Source organism: Labeo rohita, chromosome 8 (assembly GCF_022985175.1).
Source record: "Labeo rohita strain BAU-BD-2019 chromosome 8, IGBB_LRoh.1.0, whole genome shotgun sequence".
NCBI classification, from domain to species: Eukaryota; Metazoa; Chordata; class Actinopteri; order Cypriniformes; family Cyprinidae; genus Labeo; species Labeo rohita.
The window spans coordinates 36,165,090-36,186,310 of NC_066876.1; the positions used below are offsets into that span (position 1 = coordinate 36,165,090).

Consider the following 21,221-nt stretch of genomic DNA (forward strand, 5'->3'; position numbering starts at 1 on the left):
GACATTCCATAACCACACCCACCAGTTGACAATGGGCGGAGTTTTCTACTCTGAGTGGCGAATAGCGTCCGGGGGCGTGGCTTCACTGACAACACTCAAGTGTGCGCTCACAGCCCGGCAGTTTGATTGACAGAACGGAGTGATTGTAATTCAACGAAGGATCCGGTGAAGATTCTCAGCGCAATGTCAAGTCCAAAAAAAGTTTGCATCGTCGGCTCTGGGAACTGGTAACATTTCTGTATATTTTTCTTTTTTTAGAAATGACTGTTTAAGCTGTAGGGATTTAGGATCATATGACAGCGTAAGACTATTAGTTTAAACATTAAACAACCCGTTCAATGTATCACATGCTATTAACAAGTTTAAGGTTATGACATTTGAAAGAGCATAACAACAGACGTATTAATAGGGATGATACTGATATATAATACAATGTAGTTTTTGTTACACAATACGAGTACAGCTGTGAATGCGCTTTTGGACCGACTTGATACTATTTATCACTGTTTACATGAGCCATTTGTAACATTGCGGCAATGCAAAACAAGTAGGACACATGTCCCAGTCAGTCACACTGGTTATGTTCAGTATTTATGTTCCATAAGTTTCAACTAACCAACGTACAGTCGTCTGGCCACATCCGTGGTTCAGTCTTACGTCCATTTCTTCTGTTTGAAATATACCGACAGCTGCAGAAATGTGTGTTATGTCTTAAAATGCGTGAAAAATGTTCACTGTAGAATTGCCTTGGACTTTTCCCTGAACTATTAGGATTTTAATAATGTACACATTCATATAGACAGTTGTAGCATGATGGTTTTGAGACGTATGTGAGCTTGAATCTTTGAAATGGGCTACTGTTCCTTTAAAACCACCTATTTATGGTCACACTAAACAGGATTCTAAAAGCAGTAGTGTATATAACAACAATACAAGTTTATGTTTATACATAGAGTCAAGAGGCATATTGGATTTTTTACAAACTCTCTGAACGCATATACAGTGGAAATGTTTTTAGTTCAACATGTATACACATGTTATACCATCCCAAAATAGTTCATTTCCATAATTGATTGGGATCAAACTGATCTAAACCAAATCTGAGGCTAGTTAACCCCCACTTTACTAGAGGCAGACTGACCGTCTGTTCTTGCACAACAGGTTTTGATCACTATTATCACTGTCCCTTGGAATGCAAATGTCCCTTTTGGTATGAGATCCCGGGGGTTGTGACGAGAGTAAAGTCCTTAGTTGCTTTTCACTCAGCAGTATTGTAATATTGCATGCAACCTTTCACATAATTAACTTTCTCTGTTTCTCTCATGTCCGCAGGGGTTCTGCTATTGCTAAGATAGTTGGCACAAATGCAAGGAATAATTCAAAGTTTGACTCCACGGTTAACATGTGGGTGTTTGAGGAGACGGTGAACGGACGGAAACTCACAGAGATCATAAACGCAGACCACGAGAACGTCAAGTATTTGCCTGGACACAAGCTTCCGGAGAATGTTGTAAGAAACTTCATAACTGAATCATGTTTCACTTGAATACTTATGTAATAAAATAAGTAAGTGTGTAAGAAACTTTATATGTGACCCTGGAGCACAAAACCAGTCGTAAGTAGCAGATCGTAGCAGATCGATTTTTCTTTTATGACAAAAATCATTTGGATATTAAGTAAAGATCATGTTCCATTAAAACATTTAGTAAATTTCCTACCGTAAATATATCAAAACTTAATTTGTGATTAGTAATATGCACTTCATTTGGACAACTTTAAAGGTGTTTTTCTCTTTTTTTTCCTACTTATTTATTTATTTATTTATTTATTTTTTGCACCCTCAGGTTCCAGATTTTCAAATAGTTGTATCTCCGTCAAATATTGTCCTATCTTAACAAACTATACATCAATGGAAAGTTTATTTATTCAGTATGACATCACAATTAAAAAAACCCTTATGACTGGTTTTGTGGTCCAGGGTCACATATTTTCACAACTTAAAGTGTAAAATTGTAATTATTCATATTTGAATGTAGCAGAAGCATATATATGCATATATACTGTATATACACACACATGCATATTGTATTATTATATATAAATTCTTATTATATATATTTTTTAAAATATAATAAATATCTCTTAAAATAATAAATGTTGTAAGAAAGTTTAACGTTAAATATTAGAATAAATTATTGAAACAAATATGGATTTTATTTTTGCACAAAATATATTTAAAAATAAATAAATATATAGAGAATATATTACATTGTTGTATTATATAAAATTATTACATTAAATAGTATTATTAAATTATTATTAAATAATATTTTGTATTATAAAAATAAATGAAAACTTACATAGTTTACTATATGAATGAACAATTAAAAGATTATAATAACAATATTTATAATATAATATTATTATAATTTTATAATATTATATTAATTATTATAATATTATATAATAAATTATCAAATAAAATATGTATAATGCACTAAAATTATATAATAAAAGAATATATATATATATATATAATATATATATATATATATATATATATATATATATATAATGAAAATTATATATGTATGTATAATAATATATCTATAATATATGTATAATAATGTAAAATAATATATATGTATAAAATATGTATAATATAATAAAATGTATATAATAAAAGAACACAAGCAATATAATAAATATAATATAATAGCAATATAATAAACTATAAAATAAAATATATTGTAATATATTGTATTATAAAAACAAAAAATAGTAACTATAATATAATAAAATGTATATAATAAAAGAACACAAGGAATATAATAAATATAATATAATAGCAATATAATAAATTATAAAATAAAATATATTGTAATATATTGTATTATAAAAACAAAAAAATAGTAACTTATGTATAAGCAGTTTGTTTTACTTGCAGTTAATATATATATATATATATATATATATATAAAATAAATAAAAAATAAATAAATATAATACAAATAAAAAAATAAATAAAAAAATAATAAAATATATTTCATTAAAACATGTATATAATATATATATATATATATATATATATATATATAAAACATTAAAAATTATTAAAATATATAATTAAATAAATTTTATTAAAAATATATATATATATATTTAATGATATTTAATTATTATACTTTATATTATTACAATTATTACAATATAAATATCATATAAAATTGATAATAAAATAATATATTGTAATGTGTTGTATTATAGAAATAGAAATCACTTTTTACCGTTTATATTATATAAATAAAAATGACTTTTTACCACACACACATACACACACACACACACACACACACATGTCTGGTTTATTATCTTTGTGGGGACTCTCCATAGGCGCAATGGTTTGTATACTGTCCACACTGAATTTTCTATCCCCTTACTCTAACCCTACCCCTAAACCTAACCCTTACAGAAAACTTTCTGTATTTTTACTTTCTCAAAAAGTCTCATTCTGTATGATTTATAAGCTTTTGTACCCATGGGGACCTCAATTTAGGTCCCCATCGTGACACGAGTCCCCATTAGTATGTGTGTATTCAGGTATAAGTCCCCACCAGGATATATAAACCAAAAGCACACACACGCACATATATATATATATATAATTATATATAATATAAATAAAATATATATATATATTAAAATAACACACACATATATTCATATATATTCAGCCTTAACCACACAAACAGACAGTTCATGTTGTGCCTGAGAAACTGTTATATCAGCAAATAATTAATATGGAGGAAGTTAACACACAATACAGAAGTCTAGAGAACAGTGCTGAGCCACCAGATTCTCCCCCAAAATCTCTGGGAGGCACTTGCTGCTTTGCTTTGCAAAGGAAACCATCCGCTTGCACTCAAGCAACTAATAAGAAGCTGACAAAGCTGCATGTGGTTTCTCCATCATTATGACCTGTAGTCCAAATGGCTCAGAGTCAGCCAAATGCTTCAATCCTAACTAGGTTCACTAGACGACTGGGCTGGAGGCCTAGAAAACCATTGGCAGATGCAACAGAGACACGGTACAGAAACCAAAAGGATTTGTTTGCGAACAAGCTTGACGTGGACCCAGAAATAAAGTTAATCAGGCACATAAAACAAAGCACCATACTGTAGGTGTAACCAATCCTATAGTGAATACACTGATTGCATGCGTGTTTCTCCAGGTTTCATCATTCAGTATCAAACAGATTCTTCTCTCTCTTTCTCTCGCTCACAGGTGGCGGTGCCAGATCTGCTCGACGCCGCCAAGAGCGCCGATATCCTGCTCTTTGTGATTCCACATCAGTTCATCGGTCGTGTTTGTGACACCATGAAGGGCAAAATCAAACCGGACGCGCTGGGAATGTCACTCATCAAGGTCACGTACGCTCATAAATATACACACTCTGTGCCATTTTCTCCTTACTCAGCAGTCTGTCGTAAAGAGGAAAGTCACATTTGACACAGATAACAAACGATGACTCTGCATGTGGTGGGTTTAGGGGGTGGACGAAGGCCCGGACGGACTGAAGCTGATCTCAGAGGTTATTCATGAGAAGCTGGGCATCAAGATGAGCGTCCTGATGGGAGCAAATATCGCTAATGAGGTGGCGGATGAGAAATTCTGCGAAACCACCATTGGTGAGGCTGATGAAAAGCCATGCGGATATGTCAGATTTGGTGTTTTGGGTGATTATATGCATTTGTGTGTTTTATGTTTTCAGGCTGCAGGGATCAAGCTCAGGGGGCTTTGCTTAAGGAGCTCATGCAGACCGATCACTTCCGGGTCACGGTGGTACAGGAAGCAGATGTGGTTGAGATCTGTGGTGCTCTGAAGGTTTGCTTATTCACACTTCTCTATATTACCCCTCACTTACTGTACAAAATCAGATGTGTGATAGTCAGTTAAATCTATTTTTAGCTTGGCATTGCATGTAGTGTTACTTAAATTAACTCAAGACGTTGTTTTATCAGTACTGGTCTGTCTTGATATGGAAAGTGTGAGTTGTCAGTTTTACAGTCTGTTAACTTTCTCTTTTGCTGTGAATGCAGTAGGTTATTGTTTGAAGTATATGATATATGAACACAAAACAATCAAACCGGGAGATCTTTATACTTTCACAAGAATTTAAACAGTTGCAATATTAAATTAGCAGTGTTGTTATTATTAACTAAAACTATAAAATCATATTTTGTAAGATATTGTATTATAAAAACTAAAAAAATAGTAACTTAGTAAGCAATTTGTTTTACTTGCAGATATATACATATATATATATATATATATATATATATATAAAATAAAATAAAAAAATACAAAATAAAAAAATAAAATAAATTATATTTCATTAAAACATCTATATATAAATATATCTAAATTAAAAATTATAAAAATATAAAATAAAATATATTTAAAAAAATATATATATATATAATTATATATTAATTATTATTATATTTAATGATATTTCATTATTATACTTAATATTATTACAATATAAATATAATATAAAATTTATAATAATTATAAATATAAATAATATATTATAATGTGTTGTATTGTAAAAATACCATTTATATTATAAAAATAAAAATGACTTTTTACCGCACACATGATCCTTCAGAAACCATTCTAATATGCTGATTTGCTGTTCAAGAAACATTTTATTATTATTATATTTATTAAATAAAAAGCTTCTGTAACATTATACACTATACCATTTAAAAGCTTGGGGTCAGTACCATTTTTTTACACAAATTATAGAAATTAATCGTTTTATTTAGCAAGGATGCTTTAAACTGATCAAAAGTGATGATAAAGACATTTATAATGTTACAGACAATTTTATTTTAGATAAATGCTGTTTTCAACAATACTAATAATAAATGTTTTTTGGGAATGATTATTATAATGATTATACAATGTAATGAATATTAGAATGATTTCTGAAGGATCGTGTGACTGGAGTAATGATGCTAAAATTCAGCTTTAAAATCACAGGAATAAATTACATTTTAAAATATATTTAAATAGAAAACAGTGATTTTAAATAGTAACAATATTTTAAAATGTTACTGTTTCTTCTGTACTTTGGATCAAATAAATGCAAGCTTGGTGAGCGGAAGACACTTCTTAAAAAAATAATTTGACTGGTAGTGTGTTTATATAGTAATTAGAAAAGTTTATTTATATATATATATATTGTATTTGTATAAATACATATTTATATTAATACAAGTAAAAAATACTAAAATTAAAACCATAATAAAAATAAAGTTAAACAGAAATATTAATAAAATATAATAAAATTAAAAATGAGTGAATAAATAATATAAATAATTCTTAAAGGGATAGTTCGCCTATTTAAGACATGAAGTTGTATGCAATCCTTACCAGCACTATAGTGTATACACACTGACCCACTCTGTGATCACCTCCCTGGTCAGAGTTCTGGCCGCTGGAAGTTTTTCAAGAAAGTAGTCCCGGTTAGTTTCCGGGGCCTCAAAACTGTGTGTTTTTACGTGAAAAAAGTATATGCGTTTCAAAGCTTGATTAATTTACATCACAAAAAACACTCCAGACAAAATTCATACCTCAGTTTTAATCGGCACTATGTTCTTTCCATTACCGTCAGTCCGCGCTGCTGTCAACGTCAACAGTGCGCACGTTCCGATCAGCTGTTCCATAGTGTTTACACACTCGAATGACAACGACGTAAAAAGTAGAAAATTAACAATGGTGCGAACTTGTAAATTCCCAGGTTGTGACCACAAGAATGTGCCGGGATCACCGTTCAGATTCCATCGTTTTCCTGTTTCGGATATGGCTATGAGACAGCTTTGGCTGGTTGCCATCGGCTATTCTGCGGGAGCTAAAATATCCAGCATCAAGGATTTTCGTGTGTGCAGTGCTCACTTCAGCGAAGACGATTACATCCCCAACCAAGGAGGAAAAAGCAAAAAACGGATTTTAAAGATTTTCACTTATAAACACGATGATACCGACACAGGTTCCGCATAGTTACAGACAATAACAGCAATAGCGAAGCATCATATTTTGTTGTGTTATACAGATTCAACTTAATTCATCAGTAAAGACATTTGCCGATTTTCTCACCACATAGACAGTCGATTGTTTTCGATGCTATCATTGCCCCGGTTAGCATATTCTCAGTGTAGCCTAAAAACTGACGTTAGCTTCAAAATAAACCTGTTGTATGCGACATAAAGTTAGTAAATAGAGCTTACCCATGGTACTGGTACAGCAGAACTCTTTAAAATCCGTTTTTTGCTTTTCCTCCTTGGTTGGGGATGTAATCGTCTTCGCTGAAGTGAGCACTGCACACACGAAAATCCTTGATGCTGGATATTTTAGCTCCCGCAGAATAGCCGATGGCAACCAGCCAAAGCTGTCTCATAGCTATATCCGAAACAGAAAAACGATGGAATCTGAACGGTGATCCCGGCACATTCTTGTGGTCACAACCTGGGAATTTACAAGTTCGCACCATTGTTAATTTTCTACTTTTTACGTCGTTGTCATTCGAGTGTGTAAACACTATGGAACAGCTGATCGGAACGTGCGCACTGTTGACGTTGACAGCAGCGCGGACTGACGGTAATGGAAAGAACATAGTGCCGATTAAAACTGAGGTATGAATTTTGTCTGGAGTGTTTTTTGTGATGTAAATTAATCAAGCTTTGAAACGCATATACTTTTTTCACGTAAAAACACACAGTTTTGAGGCCCCGGAAACTAACCGGGACTACTTTCTTGAAAAACTTCCAGCGGCCAGAACTCTGACCAGGGAGGTGATCACAGAGTGGGTCAGTGTGTATACACTATAGTGCTGGTAAGGATTGCATACAACTTCATGTCTTAAATAGGCGAACTATCCCTTTAAGTAATACTGCCACTAATAAAGTTAGTGCTTGACGTGTGCTTGTTTATTAAAAAAATATATATATATATATATTTAATTATATATTAATTATTATTATACTTAATATATTTAATGATATTTAATTATTATACTTAATATTATTACAATATAAATATAATATAAAATTGATAATAAAATAATAATATATTGTAATGTGTTGTATTATAGAAATAGAAATCACTTTTTACCGTTTATATTATAAAAATAAAAATAGCTTTTTACCACACACACACACACACACACACACATATATATATATATATATAAATATAAAATATAATTAAAATATATATTAAAATAACACACACACATGTATTCATTTATATTCAGCCATAACCACACAAACAGATAGTTCATGTTTTGCCTGAAAAACTGTTATATTTATACATTTTCCATTTTTACTTTAACTTTTAAAGTTTTAAAGTTGTGCTGTTTTTGTGATTTTTTTATTAGGGTTTTATGTCTATATATTACTTATTAATTTCTATTTATTATATATAGTTTTATTTTATTTAGTTTTAGTTATTTTAATATTTCAACTTAAGAAAAGCTTGAATAAAACAAGAATATAATTTGTTTTATTTTAGTTAATATTTATTTCTTTTCAAGTAATTATTTTTGTATTGTTTTAATATTAGTAGCAATAATAACCGTTTCAGGGTGTTTTTTAAGTAAGGCTGAAGTGTCCAAATACTTTCTGGGTCCGTTTAATGATACTGAATATTAACTATAAATATTCTGTTATGTTCTTCATTAATATTTTGTATTTAAAAGCTATAGTTTTTCCATTTTAGATCGCTGTTGGTAAATATAAAGACATTTGCATTTATGCATTTGTCCAAAGCAACTTAAATTTAAGCGTTCAAGGTATTTGAATCAATTCATTCACTTCCTGGAAATCAGACTTTGGTGTCATGCTTGGTTTGAGCTACAGGAGAAACACTTTGCTTCTGATGTTTATTTGGTTGCAGAATCAGATGAACACATTGTTCATTTAATAATGAAATTCAGTCATCATTTACTGACCCTCACACATTAGACTCTGAACATATCAGACATTTGGACTCTCTGTGTCTTCCTACAGAACATAGTTGCGGTAGGAGCGGGTTTCTGTGACGGGTTGGGTTTTGGTGACAATACGAAGGCTGCGGTGATCAGACTGGGTCTCATGGAGATGATCAGCTTTGCTCGGTTGTTCTGCACCGCCGGCTCCGTCTCTCCTGCAACTTTCTTGGAGAGCTGTGGTGTCGCTGATCTCATTACCACATGCTACGGAGGACGAAATCGGAAAGTCGCAGAGGCTTTCGCCAAGACCGGCAAGGTGAGATGCTAAAACTTAAAGACAATTCGCAACATATATGACTCATGCACTGTATTTCAAGTCTTTTATTATTCATACTTACACACTCTTAAAAATCTAGGCTCCAAAGGGGTGTTTTTGCAGTGATGCCATAGGGGGAACCATTTTTGGTTCCCAAATAAACCTTTCAGTGAACTTCTTAAAAGAACCGTTTTGAAGAGCGTTTTAAAAATCTAAAGAATCTTTGTCCACTATAAAGAACTTCCGTGGATGTTCAAGGTTCTTCATGGAACCATCGATGCCAATAAAGAACTTCTATTTTTAAGAATGTATATATTTAAATTTGGCACATCACATCCAGAATAATTATAATGAACTAACCATAACCAACCAAAAAAATTTGGGTTACTTGATATAAAGTAAACATTAAATATTTTTAATAATTATATTTGAGCTACTTGCCAAGACAAGATTTTAATTTAGTTCAACTTGATGTAGTAAAATACCAAAGTAAAACTGAAATAAAAATTAATTAAAAAAACCCTACTAACACCTAATATCAGCTGACTGTAACCAAAAAAACTTCATAGTGCATAAAATAAAACAATAAAATAAAATAATTCAATATATATAGAGGCCAAGACATTTTCATTTAGTTGCACTAAAACCAAAGTAAAACTGAAATAAAAATTGAAAAAAGAAACGACTAAAAATGACAAAAATGCACAACAAAATTATTAAAACTTTAATTATAATTATTAAAAATATTTCAAAACATGAATAAAATGAACAGATTGTTCTGATAAAATTCTGGCATCATTTACTAACCCTAAAATAAAATAAAATAAAATAAAATAAAATGTATAATTTAAATAATATTAAATAATAATTAAAATGAATAAAAAAAACCCTACTAACACTTCTGTCATCATTTACTGACCCTAATATCAGCTGACTGTAACCAAAAAAAATTCATAGTGCATAAAATAAAACAATAAAATAAAATAATTCAATATATATAGATGACAAGACATTTTCTTTTATTAAACTTGCACTAAAAATGCATTAAAAAAACAAAGTAAAACTGAAATAAAAATAGAAAAAAGAAACTACTGAAAATGACAAAAATGCACAACAAGATTACTTAAACTTTAATTAAAATTATTAAAAATATTTCCAAACATGAACAAAAAATGAACAGAATGTTCTTATGAAATTCTGGCATCATTTACTAACCCTAAAATAAAAAAAAATAAAGTAAAATTTATAATTTAAATAATATTAAATAATAATTAAAATTAATAAAAAAAAACCCTACTAACACTTCTGTCATCATTTACTGACCCTAATATCAGCTGACTGTAACCAAAAAAAATTCATAGTGCATAAAATAAAACAATAAAATAAAATAATTCAATATATATAGATGACAAGACATTTTCTTTTATTAAACTTGCACTAAAAATGCATTAAAAAAACAAAGTAAAACTGAAATAAAAATTAGAAAAAAGAAACTACTGAAAATGACAAAAATGCACAACAAAATTATTTAAACTTTAATTAAAATTATTAAAAATATTTCCAAACATGAATAAAATGAACAGAATGTTCTAATGAAATTCTGGCATCATTTACTGACTGTAACGCCAGCTTACTGTAACCAAACAAGCTTTATAGTGCATAAAATAAAATAAAATAAAATAAAAATCTTAAAAATTATATTTTAGTTAGTTGCCATGACAAGATTTTCATTTAGTTAAACTTGATGTACTAAAATACCAAAGTAAAACTGAAATAAAATTAATTTAAAAAACTAAAAAAATTACAAAAGTACTCAACAAAAGTACTAAAACTTTAACTAAAATGTTTACAATTATTTCAGAATATTAATATTATATATATATATATATATATATATATATATTAGCCAGTTGCCAAAACATTTTAATTGTTTAACTTGACACACTAAAATGCCAAAGTAAAACTGAAATAAAAAGAAAACTACCAATAATGACAAAAATGCACAACAAAATTACTAAAACTTTAACTAAACTTATTACAGATATTTCAGAATATGAATAAAATAAACAGATTGTTCATTCAATAATGAAATTCAGCCATTATTTACTGACCCTAACGTCAGCTTACTGTAACCAAACTTCAGTGCATAAAATAAAATATAAAAATGTATATATATCTTTTTTTTAAAAAAGGACTTTTTAAAATATTTTAACCAAATATTTCAAAAATATATATTTTAGCTAGTTGCCAAGGCAACATTTTAATTTAGTTAAATGTACTAAAATACCAAAGTTAAACTGAAATAGAAATTATAAAGAAAAACTACTAAAATGACAAAAGTACACAACAAAATTACTAAAACTTTAACCAAAATTATCACAGATATTTCAGAATATGAATAAAATGAACAGATTGTTCATTCAATAATAAAGTTCTGTCATCATTTACTGACACTAATGTCAGCTGACTGTAACCAAACTTCATTAGTCATAAAAAATAAATAAAATAAAATGATTAAAAATATATACATTTTAGCTAGCTGCAAAGACATTTTAATTTAAACTTGATGTACAAAAATACCAACGTAAAACTGACATACAAATAAAAAAAGAAACTACTAAAAATTACAAAAATACATCCTAATATCAGTTAAAAATAAAATTTAAAAAAAAAAAATAATTATATAAAATTATATTTTATCTAGTTGCCAAGACAACATTTAAATTTAAATTTAAAAATTAAAATAAAATAAAAATGACAAAAATGCACAACAAAATGACTCAAAGTATGAATCAGATGTTCAAAATATTAATAAAAACTACAGTATTACCTCAATTATATTAAAATAACACAGTCATAATCAGACTTTGACTTTTTCATTTTAATTTTGGGGAAAAATCTGCAGAATGTTTTTTAATATAATAAAATGATTCAAACAGAGCTGATATTACTCCATGCAGAAGCATATTCAATTTAGCCTGTTCAAAAATAAATTAATAAATAAACCAGATGCACTGTGTATTGCCAAGTTTTAAATAAATGAGACCAGCAATGAGAGAGGGCGTAACATGTTTTATCTTCCCCCCAAAAATGTATTTAAATTCCATTTTCAATTAAACATGATTTATTGGCAGGACAAAAAGGGTACATTTGTATTGCCAAAACATGTATAGCTAAGTGCATAATGAGAATAGTGCATAATAGGTCAAATAACATGCATAGTAAGATACAAAACAACAGTAGACCAAATAAAGTAAACCATCTTTTTTTCAATATACACTGTAGTCACCTGATTCCCTGTGTTTCAGTCTCTTGAAGAGCTTGAAAAGGAAATGTTGAATGGTCAGAAACTACAGGGTCCCGCCACAGCTGCCGAAGTTCACACCATACTTAAAAACAAAGGTGTTTTGAACAGGTAAGATTCAAACCTCTTGTACATTTGCATCAAAGGATAAGTCCACTTTCAGAACAATAAATTACAGATAATTTACTCACCCCCTCGTCATCCAAGATGTTCGTGTATGGAACAAAAATAATGCCAAAAGTATTTGAAATAAAAAATTTGTTGAATCACACAACTGGGGAAAAAAATGCATTGCAATTAACAGTGCTTACATTTTAATGCATTGTATTTTCAGGGGTTGCATTTTTGTGCGCTGCATTTTAACATGGTTGTATATTTAAGTAGTGAATATTTCAATCAGAAACATTTCACCAACTTTTTCATTGTTAAAAATTCAATAATTAATATTCACCTCACAAAGTCCATTTCCAAAATATTCAGTTTGTTTAATAATTCCAACAATAACATTCGTCAGACAATTTTCGGTTAATTTTATTTCACTTTACAAATTCGTTTCCGAAAATTCAGTGGTTCAAATTCGACAGCTCTTAGCAGCGCACATCCGGGAACTGCAGGAAAAGCAGTAGAGTACCGGTAGAAGATCACCATCTGCTGTTAGACGTCCTCACCAGCAGGTGGTGCTAGCGGCTGTAAACGGCTTCATCAACAGGCCTGTGCAAAGCGATATGTGGCCAAGATGGACCAAGCGGTGAGTATTAAATACCAATTAAGACATAAAACCGAACTTTACTTCTTTAATTGCCTATAGTAATATGTCATTTCTTTTTACCTCGTGTAAACATGATCTTCTTTCACTGTAACGTTAAAGTTGATATAACGCAATAAATGTAACACATCACATCCAGTTTTCCTGTAGTTGGCAGTTATGTTACGTTTTAGAGAAACCAACGTAATTCGCAGAGAACGACTTGTTTTTGCTATTGACTTTTATTTGCAACAAAAATGTGCACTACAAAAATGTTTTGTTGTGTTTCCAGTCCAAATACTGTAGCATAAGATTCTTAAATCGAGAAGTTTTTAGTAGACAAGCAACAAGTAGTCTATTGTTTTGTTTTCTGGGGAAAAGAAAAAAAAAATATATATATATATATATGACTTGTATATATATATATATGACTTGTATATATATATATATATATATATATATATATATATATATATATATATATATATATATATATATACAAGTCGTTCTCTGCGAATTACGTTGGAAGCTGTTTACAGCCGCTAGCACCACCTGCTGGTGAGGACGTCTAACAGCAGATGGTGATCTTCTACCGGTACTCTACTGCTTTTCCTGCAGTTCCCGGATGTGCGCTGCTAAGAGCTGTCGAATTTGAACCACTGAATTTTCGGAAACGAATTTGTAAAGTGAAATAAAATTAACCGAAAATTGTCTGACGAATGTTATTGTTGGAATTATTAAACAAACTGAATATTTTGGAAATGGACTTTGTGAGGTGAATATTAATTATTGAATTTTTAACAATGAAAAAGTTGGTGAAATGTTTCTGATTGAAATATTCACTACTTAAATATACAACTATGTTAAAATGCAGCGCACAAAAATGCAACCCCTGAAAATACAATGCATTAAAATGTAAGCACTGTTAATTGCAATGCATTTTTTTCCCCAGTTGTGTGATTCAACAAATTTTTTATTTCAAATACTTTTGGCATTATTTTTGTTCCATATTCGTGTCTTTCTTTCTTCAGTCGTGAAGAAATTATGTTTTTTGAGAAAAACATTTCAGGATTTTTCTCCATATAATGGACTGATATGGTGCCCGATTTTGAACTTCCAAAATGCAGTTTAACCCTCTGGTTAAGATTTTCTTTTTCCCGAAAATACTAGTTAATGTTATCACATTGGACTCAAACTTACTGACTTTGTTCACACAGGGTGTAAGTACTTCTCTGAATTTTTTTCAAATTTTCGTAATTTTTTGTGGGTTTTATTTCAATTAGTCACACTTGTGGTGTTCCCGGTCAAAAATGACCGGACTCCAAACAACTGCTCATAAATCTGTCATTATGCTGTATTATCACTAAAGATTAGATTCATCCTTTTTGTCAACTTGTTTTCTTTCATTCAGCACTGGTTTTGTGTTTCTATTTGCATCTGATTAATCGTAGGCCTCATTTATCTGAGAGAAGGTACCTTGTTTTTTGAGTGAAAAAAAATGTAATGAATAATTTTCACAATATGAGATAAAAAATTATACAAATTGGCACCGTTTATCACACTAGTGTGCTTTAATGTTTAATCAGGAAGTTTGCTTTTAAATGCTTTTATTTTGTACAAAATTGCAAGAAGTCACACTTGTGGTGTTCCCGGTCAAAAATGACCGGACTCAAAAACAATTGCTTTTAAATCTGTCATTATGCTATATTATCACCAAATATCTGATTAATCGTAGGCCTCATTTATCTGAAAGTAGGCAAAACTGTACAAAATTGCACAAAGTCACTTGTGGTGTTCCAAATGAGGTGCCTACTCTGAGATAAATGAGGCCTACGATTAATCAGATGCAAATAGAAACACAAAACCAGTCCTAAATGAAAGAAAACAAGTTGACAAAAACAGTGAATCCAATATTTGGTGATAATATTGCCACGTATTGTGCAAGGAAGGGGCGAACGAAGACGAAGGTCAAAGATACAGTCTTTATTATATTCCACAGGTAAATCCACAGCAGGAGGGTAAAACCATGCATACATTGATGTTAAAGTTGACTTGACCGGACGACAAACACTGAACTCAATGCAACACATAAAGACAGGTGATAACAATGAACATAATTAAAGGGGTCATCGGATGCCCATTTTCGACAAGTTGATATGATTCTTTAGGGTCTTAATGAAAAGTCTCTAATATACTTTGGTTAAAGATTCTCAATGGTTTTGTAAAACAACACCCTTTTTACCTTGTCAAAATGAGCTCTGCAAAAATCATCACATTCTAAGGGGTTGTTCCTTTAAATGCAAATAAGCTCTGCTCGCCCCGCCCCTTTCTTCTTTCTGTGGAGTGACGAGCCTGTTTACTTTAGCTGCGTTTAGCCGCTAAACTTGTTAACTAGCACACTATTAGGAAAGGCGATCGCAAAGATTCATAAAAAACCCTTATACTCACTTCTGCTGTAAGTGAAGCTGGATCACGAATGATTCGTGCGAACATAGACGGATATATGTAGATCGGGAGGCGCATTCCCTTCACAAACAAACGTAATCCACTGCATCTTCAGCGGCTCAGATGTCGGGAGTAAATGATGACCACTATGTTCATTATTACATCCAGCAACACAACACCTCAATCGCTCCATCTGAGATATTCTTGTCTAACTTACATCCCTGCTCCGGCATCAAAACAATGGAAAGTTTCTGGACTGTTACAGCTGATCTGAGGTAAGACGCTCATGTCAATCAACTATCGTGGGAGTGGCCTCTGTTGGTGTGACTCCACAATGACAGGCATCTGAGAACGGCTCGAAATGAAAAAGGGGGTATTATTTTTACAGATTAATTAAAAACCCTTGCATGGATTTTTATCATTATAGGGTCGATTTGTACATACACTGACAACACACATTAATGTTCAAACAACATGTAAAAGTGAACTTTGCATCCGATGACCCCTGTAAGGCACAGGTGATACAAGGTTAACCAATGATGATGAAACAAGGACAGGAAACAGGAACAACCAAATATGGGCACAAAAGGGAGAAACCAACATAAAAGTCCACAGGGGTCTGACAAATATACCACAATGAGAGATTTATAAGCAATTGTTTGGAATCTGGTCAATTTTGACCGGGAACACCATAAGTGTGACAGGAATCTGAACACAACCAGAGGGTTAAATGTTAAAACGATCCCAAATGCGGTTGTAAACAATCCCAGCCGAGAAAGAAGGGTCTTATCTAGCGAAACGATTGGTTATTTTCATTAAAATAATTTTTATACTTTTTCATCTCAAACACTCGTCTTGCGTTACTCTCCTTGAGCTCTGTGTATTCTGACTCAAGACAGTTCGGGTATGTCGAAAAACTTGTATTTTCTCCCTCAACTTCAAAAATAATTTCTAAATCATCCTACATCACTGCAGAAGTACAGACACAGTCTTTGCAACATGAACATGCAAAGAAGATCAAACACCCTTAACAAAAAAGGTAAAACAGTGATATAGGACGATTCTGAAGTTGAGGGAGAACATGAGATGGGAGTTTTTCCACATACACTGACTGACATGAACCAGAACAAAAACAGTCCAGGCAGAGCAAGACAAGATGAGCGTTTGACATTAAGAAGTATATAACTTGTACTATTTTTATGAAAATAACCAATCTTTTCGCTATATAAGACCCTTCTTCCTCGGCTGGGATCGTTTAAAACCGCATTTGTGATCATCTGAAGCTGCATTTAAACTGCATTTTGTGAGTTCAAACTCGGGGCACCATATCAGTCCATTATACGGAGAACAATCCTGAAATGTTTTCCTCAAAAAACAATTTCTTTACGACTGAAGAAAGAAAGACATGAACATCTTGGATGACATCTGTAAATTTTTGGACTTAAAAAAAAAAAACTTTCTTCATTCCCACAGATTTCCTCTTTTTAATGCTGTGTATGAGATCTGTTACGAGAGTCGGCCTGTTACTGAGTTCATCCACTGCTTGCAGAATCATCCAGAACATCAGTGAATGAAAAATGAAGCTGCAATACTGAGTATGTGTGAGTGTCTGTGTGCGTATGTGAGCCCTGCTAAACGACATAACAGCGCTGCTGTTGTTATAAATCCTTCTTAACAAGTTTTTTAATCAGCAAGACTTTTCAAATCAACCAACTTTGTCAAACTGAAGCAAATCTTTGAAAAAAAAGTTGATTTGTTTATCAGGGCGTGAGTGTGTGTTACAGTAAGAGTGACCAAAGTCACTTGAGGACGCTCTCTCAGGTTTTGTCATAGCTGCTGCTCATTTTTAATGTGTCCGTCCTGCAGCGGTGTACTTTCAGCCACTTTATTCTGCAGAAAAGCCTCAAATGTCAGACAGAGCGCTCCTCTTTAAGTGCCACTAAAGTGAGTGAATCGTTCTCAAAATCACACTGAAATGAATGTACTCAATATATACTGTGAAATAAATCACTGTGTCTGTGAGCTCAAGCTGTCTAGTTCTTTCAGACAGTCATTTGGTGGAATAAATAGTATTTTTAGGAATGTACAGTATGCGTAAGAAGCAGACATGACAGTCTGAATGATTTACAGTGGCCCCAAAAAATTTGAACAATTAAGGCACAATTTAAAATGAAGTAATTGATTCTTCACAACCAGAAAGAACCTACTTTTTAATCTTAAATTTGAACATTATATCTATTGTTTTCAAGCTTTTTTTATATACACTGACCAAAATTATAAATGCAACACTTTTGTTTTTTCCCCCATTTTTCCTGAGCTAAACCTCACAGGTGTGGCGTATCAAGATGCTGATTAGACAGCATGATTATTGTACAGGTGTGCCTTAGGCTGGCCACAATAAAAGGGCACTCTAAAATGTGAAGTTTTACTGTATTGGGGGGTCCCGGGGGGGTCCGAAAACCAGTCAGTATCATCACCATTTGCCTCATGCGGTGCAACACATCTCCTTCGCACAGAGTTGATCAGGTTGTTGATTGTGGTCTGTGGAATGTTGGTCCACTCCTCTTCAATGGCTGTGCGAAGTTGCTGGATATTGGCAGGAACTGGAACACGCTGTCATATACGCCGATCCAGAGCATCCCAAACATGCTCAATGGGTGACATGTCCGGTGAGTATGCTGGCCATGCAAGAACTGGGATGTTTTCAGCCTCCAGGAATTGTGTACAGATCCTTGCAACATGGGGCCGTACATTATCATGCTGCAACGAGGTAATAGTCGATGCTCGTCACGGTGTCTCTGTGCATTCAAAATGCTATCAATAAAATGCACCTGTGTTCGTTGTCCATAACATACGCCTGCCCATACCATAACCCCACCGCCACCATGGGCCACTTGATCCACAACGCTGACATCAGCAAACCGCTCACCCACACAACGCCATACACAATTTCTGCCATCTGCCCTTTACAGTGAAAACCAGGGTTCATCCGTGAAGAAAACACCTCTCCAAAGTGCTAGATGCAATTAAATGTGAGCATTTGCTCACTCAAGTCAGTTATGACAACAAACTGCAGTCAGGTCGAGACCCCGATGAGGAAGACGAGCATGCAGATGAGCTTCCCTGAGACGGTTTCTGACAGTTTGTGCAGAAATTCTTTGGTTATGCAAACCAATCGTTGCAGCAGCTGTCCGGGTGGCTGGTCTCAGACGATCTTGGAGGTGAAGATGCTGGACCTGGAGTTCCTGGGCTGGTGTGGTTACACGTGGTTTGCGGTTGTGAGGCCGGTTGGATGTACTGTCAAATTCTCTGAAACGCCTTTGGAGACGGCTTATGGTAGAGAAATGAACATTTAATTCACGGGCAACAGCTCTGGTGGACATTCCTGCAGTCAGCATGACAATTGCACGCTCCCTCAAAACTTGCCACATCCGTGGCATTGTGCTGTGTGATAAAACTGCACATTTTAGAGTGGCCTTTTATTGTGGCCAGCCTAGGACACACCTGTGCAATAATCATGCTGTCTAATCAGCATCTTGATAAGCCACACCTGTGAGGTGGATGGATTATCTCAGCAAAGGAGAAGTGCTCACTAACACAGATTTAGACAGATTTGTGAACAGAGAAACAGGCCTTTTGTGTACATAGAAAAAGTCTTAGATCTTTGAGTTCAGCTCATGAAAAATGGGGGCAAAAACAAAAGGGTCCATTTTATTAAAATTGAGATTTATATATCATCTGAAAGATGAATAAATAAGCTTTCCATTGATGTGTGGATTTGTTAGGATAGGACAGTATTTGGCAGTATAAGGGTGCAAAAAAAATCGAAATATTGAGAAAATCTCCTTTAAAGTTGTCCAAATGAAGTTCTTATCAATGCTTAGCAATTTACAAAATGTCTTCATGGAACATGATCTTTACTTAATATTCTAATGATTTTTGGTATAAAAGAACAATCTATAATTCTGACCCATACAATGTATTTTTGGTTATTGCTACAAATATACCCGTGATACTTAAGACTGTTTTTGTGGTCCAAGGTCACATATTTCCTATATAAATACTATTTTATAATACTTGGTTAAAGAAGCAATGTGTCACTGTATAAAACTGTCTGTAAAAACTAGAGGGAGTCATTTTGTCTTTTGGTCTTGAAGAATAAAATAAAATAGAATATGCATTAATAAAAGCACATTAATTTTACACTTAACAAAAGTCAACAGCCTTAAAAAATATTTCAAAATGTTACTGTTTTTGCTGCACTGCTGATCAAATAATTGCAGGCTTAGGGAGCAAAAGAGACTTATTTAAAAAACATTAAAAATCTTACTGTTCAAAAACTTTTGACTGGTAGTAAATTTATAAAAACAATTTTTTTTATGCAGATAAATATGCAGGTGATCGAACCTGAGATGTGTTTCTCTAATAAACAATATTTTGGCACGTGTCCATCAGCTCAAAAACATCTTCACTGAAGTCATTATACTGCAGACTATAAAAAATAAGAGAAAAATTATGTTATCACATAAAGTACATCATACTGCAATCAAAATATATGTAGAAAATATGTTTTTTAAAAGTAAAATATATTTATGTTAGTTCAAATGTTAGTTCAAATATATTAGAAAATGTACTGCATGACGAAATATTGAAGATATATTTTGGACAATATAAATATATTTCCACTGAAAATAAAAAATGGTCAAAAAACATAGCTAAAATAATAAAACTAAAAGTAAACTTGTTGAAATGTCTTATATATATATATATATATATACACACACATACATGCTGTATGGGCATGCACATCTATGGATTGAACTTACTTTAGCTCGGCCATTTGTGGACGATCCAGCATTAATTTGACCAATCGTGGTACGGAGGAATCCGTCATTACATTGTTCTTCAGGATGAGAGTCGATAAAGTGCTACTGGCAGCAACAGATTCACACAAGTCCTCGACACAAGCATCTGTGAGCGACACCATATCCAGACTGCAGAAACACGACGAGACGGGCACGATTTAATCATCAGGTGAGGTTTAAAGTGTTTCAATCAATCTCTAATTGTGTTAGCAGCTACTATGATACTATGTATGAGGATTTTACCCACTCCAGGTACTGTAGTTTGCAGTGTTTGTGTCTCAGCGCCTCCCAAATGTGTTTGGCTCCAGCATCGCCTACGCTGTTCACTCCTAACGAGAGCCTGATGAGCTTTGACACGCCAGACGTCAAAACACTCCTCAGTGCTCGAAACACCTCCTCAGTCAGCTCACATCTGCTCATTCTATGACAAAACACACTCAGTGCTTACATTTCAGATAATACAATTTTAAAGCAGCTTAAATGTTCCATAAAAGCATTAACGTTCTTGAATCGGAAACATTTTTTCTAGGCTCAGTCAGGTTTTTGAAAAA

At 32.4% G+C, this 21,221-nt stretch overlaps 2 protein-coding genes across 2 annotated transcripts in view; one reads left to right on the forward strand and one right to left on the reverse strand.

Moving 5' to 3' along the window:
• The first annotated feature begins 83 nt into the window (after positions 1-83).
• On the forward strand, positions 84-17,827 carry gpd1a (glycerol-3-phosphate dehydrogenase 1a). The gene is made up of 8 exons (XM_051117150.1): positions 84-227; positions 1,333-1,510; positions 4,285-4,425; positions 4,550-4,688; positions 4,772-4,884; positions 9,075-9,311; positions 12,620-12,726; positions 17,279-17,827. Exons 1-8 carry the CDS (start codon positions 184-186, stop codon positions 17,373-17,375), a joined length of 1,056 nt encoding a protein of 351 aa, XP_050973107.1. The 5' UTR covers positions 84-183; the 3' UTR covers positions 17,376-17,827.
• si:ch73-233m11.2 (NACHT, LRR and PYD domains-containing protein 12) overlaps positions 17,690-21,221 on the reverse strand; it is a 13,864-nt gene continuing 10,332 nt past the window's right edge. Inside the window, exons 7-9 of the mRNA XM_051117138.1 lie at positions 20,918-21,091; positions 20,632-20,799; positions 17,690-20,297 (exon numbers count right to left, since the gene is read on the reverse strand). Coding sequence (XP_050973095.1) covers positions 20,228-20,297; positions 20,632-20,799; positions 20,918-21,091 — 412 coding nt within the window. The 3' untranslated portion in view covers positions 17,690-20,227. The remainder of the gene's footprint in view (positions 20,298-20,631; positions 20,800-20,917; positions 21,092-21,221) is intronic.

Coding starts and splice junctions, on each gene's coding strand:
- gpd1a (XM_051117150.1), top strand. CDS start 184: ATGTCAAGTCCAAAAAAAGTTTGCATCGTCGGCTCTGGGAACTG. Junction 1,511..4,284: donor ACAAGCTTCCGGAGAATGTT/GTAAGAAACTTC, acceptor TCTCGCTCACAG/GTGGCGGTGCCAGATCTGCT. Junction 4,689..4,771: donor ATTCTGCGAAACCACCATTG/GTGAGGCTGATG, acceptor TTATGTTTTCAG/GCTGCAGGGATCAAGCTCAG.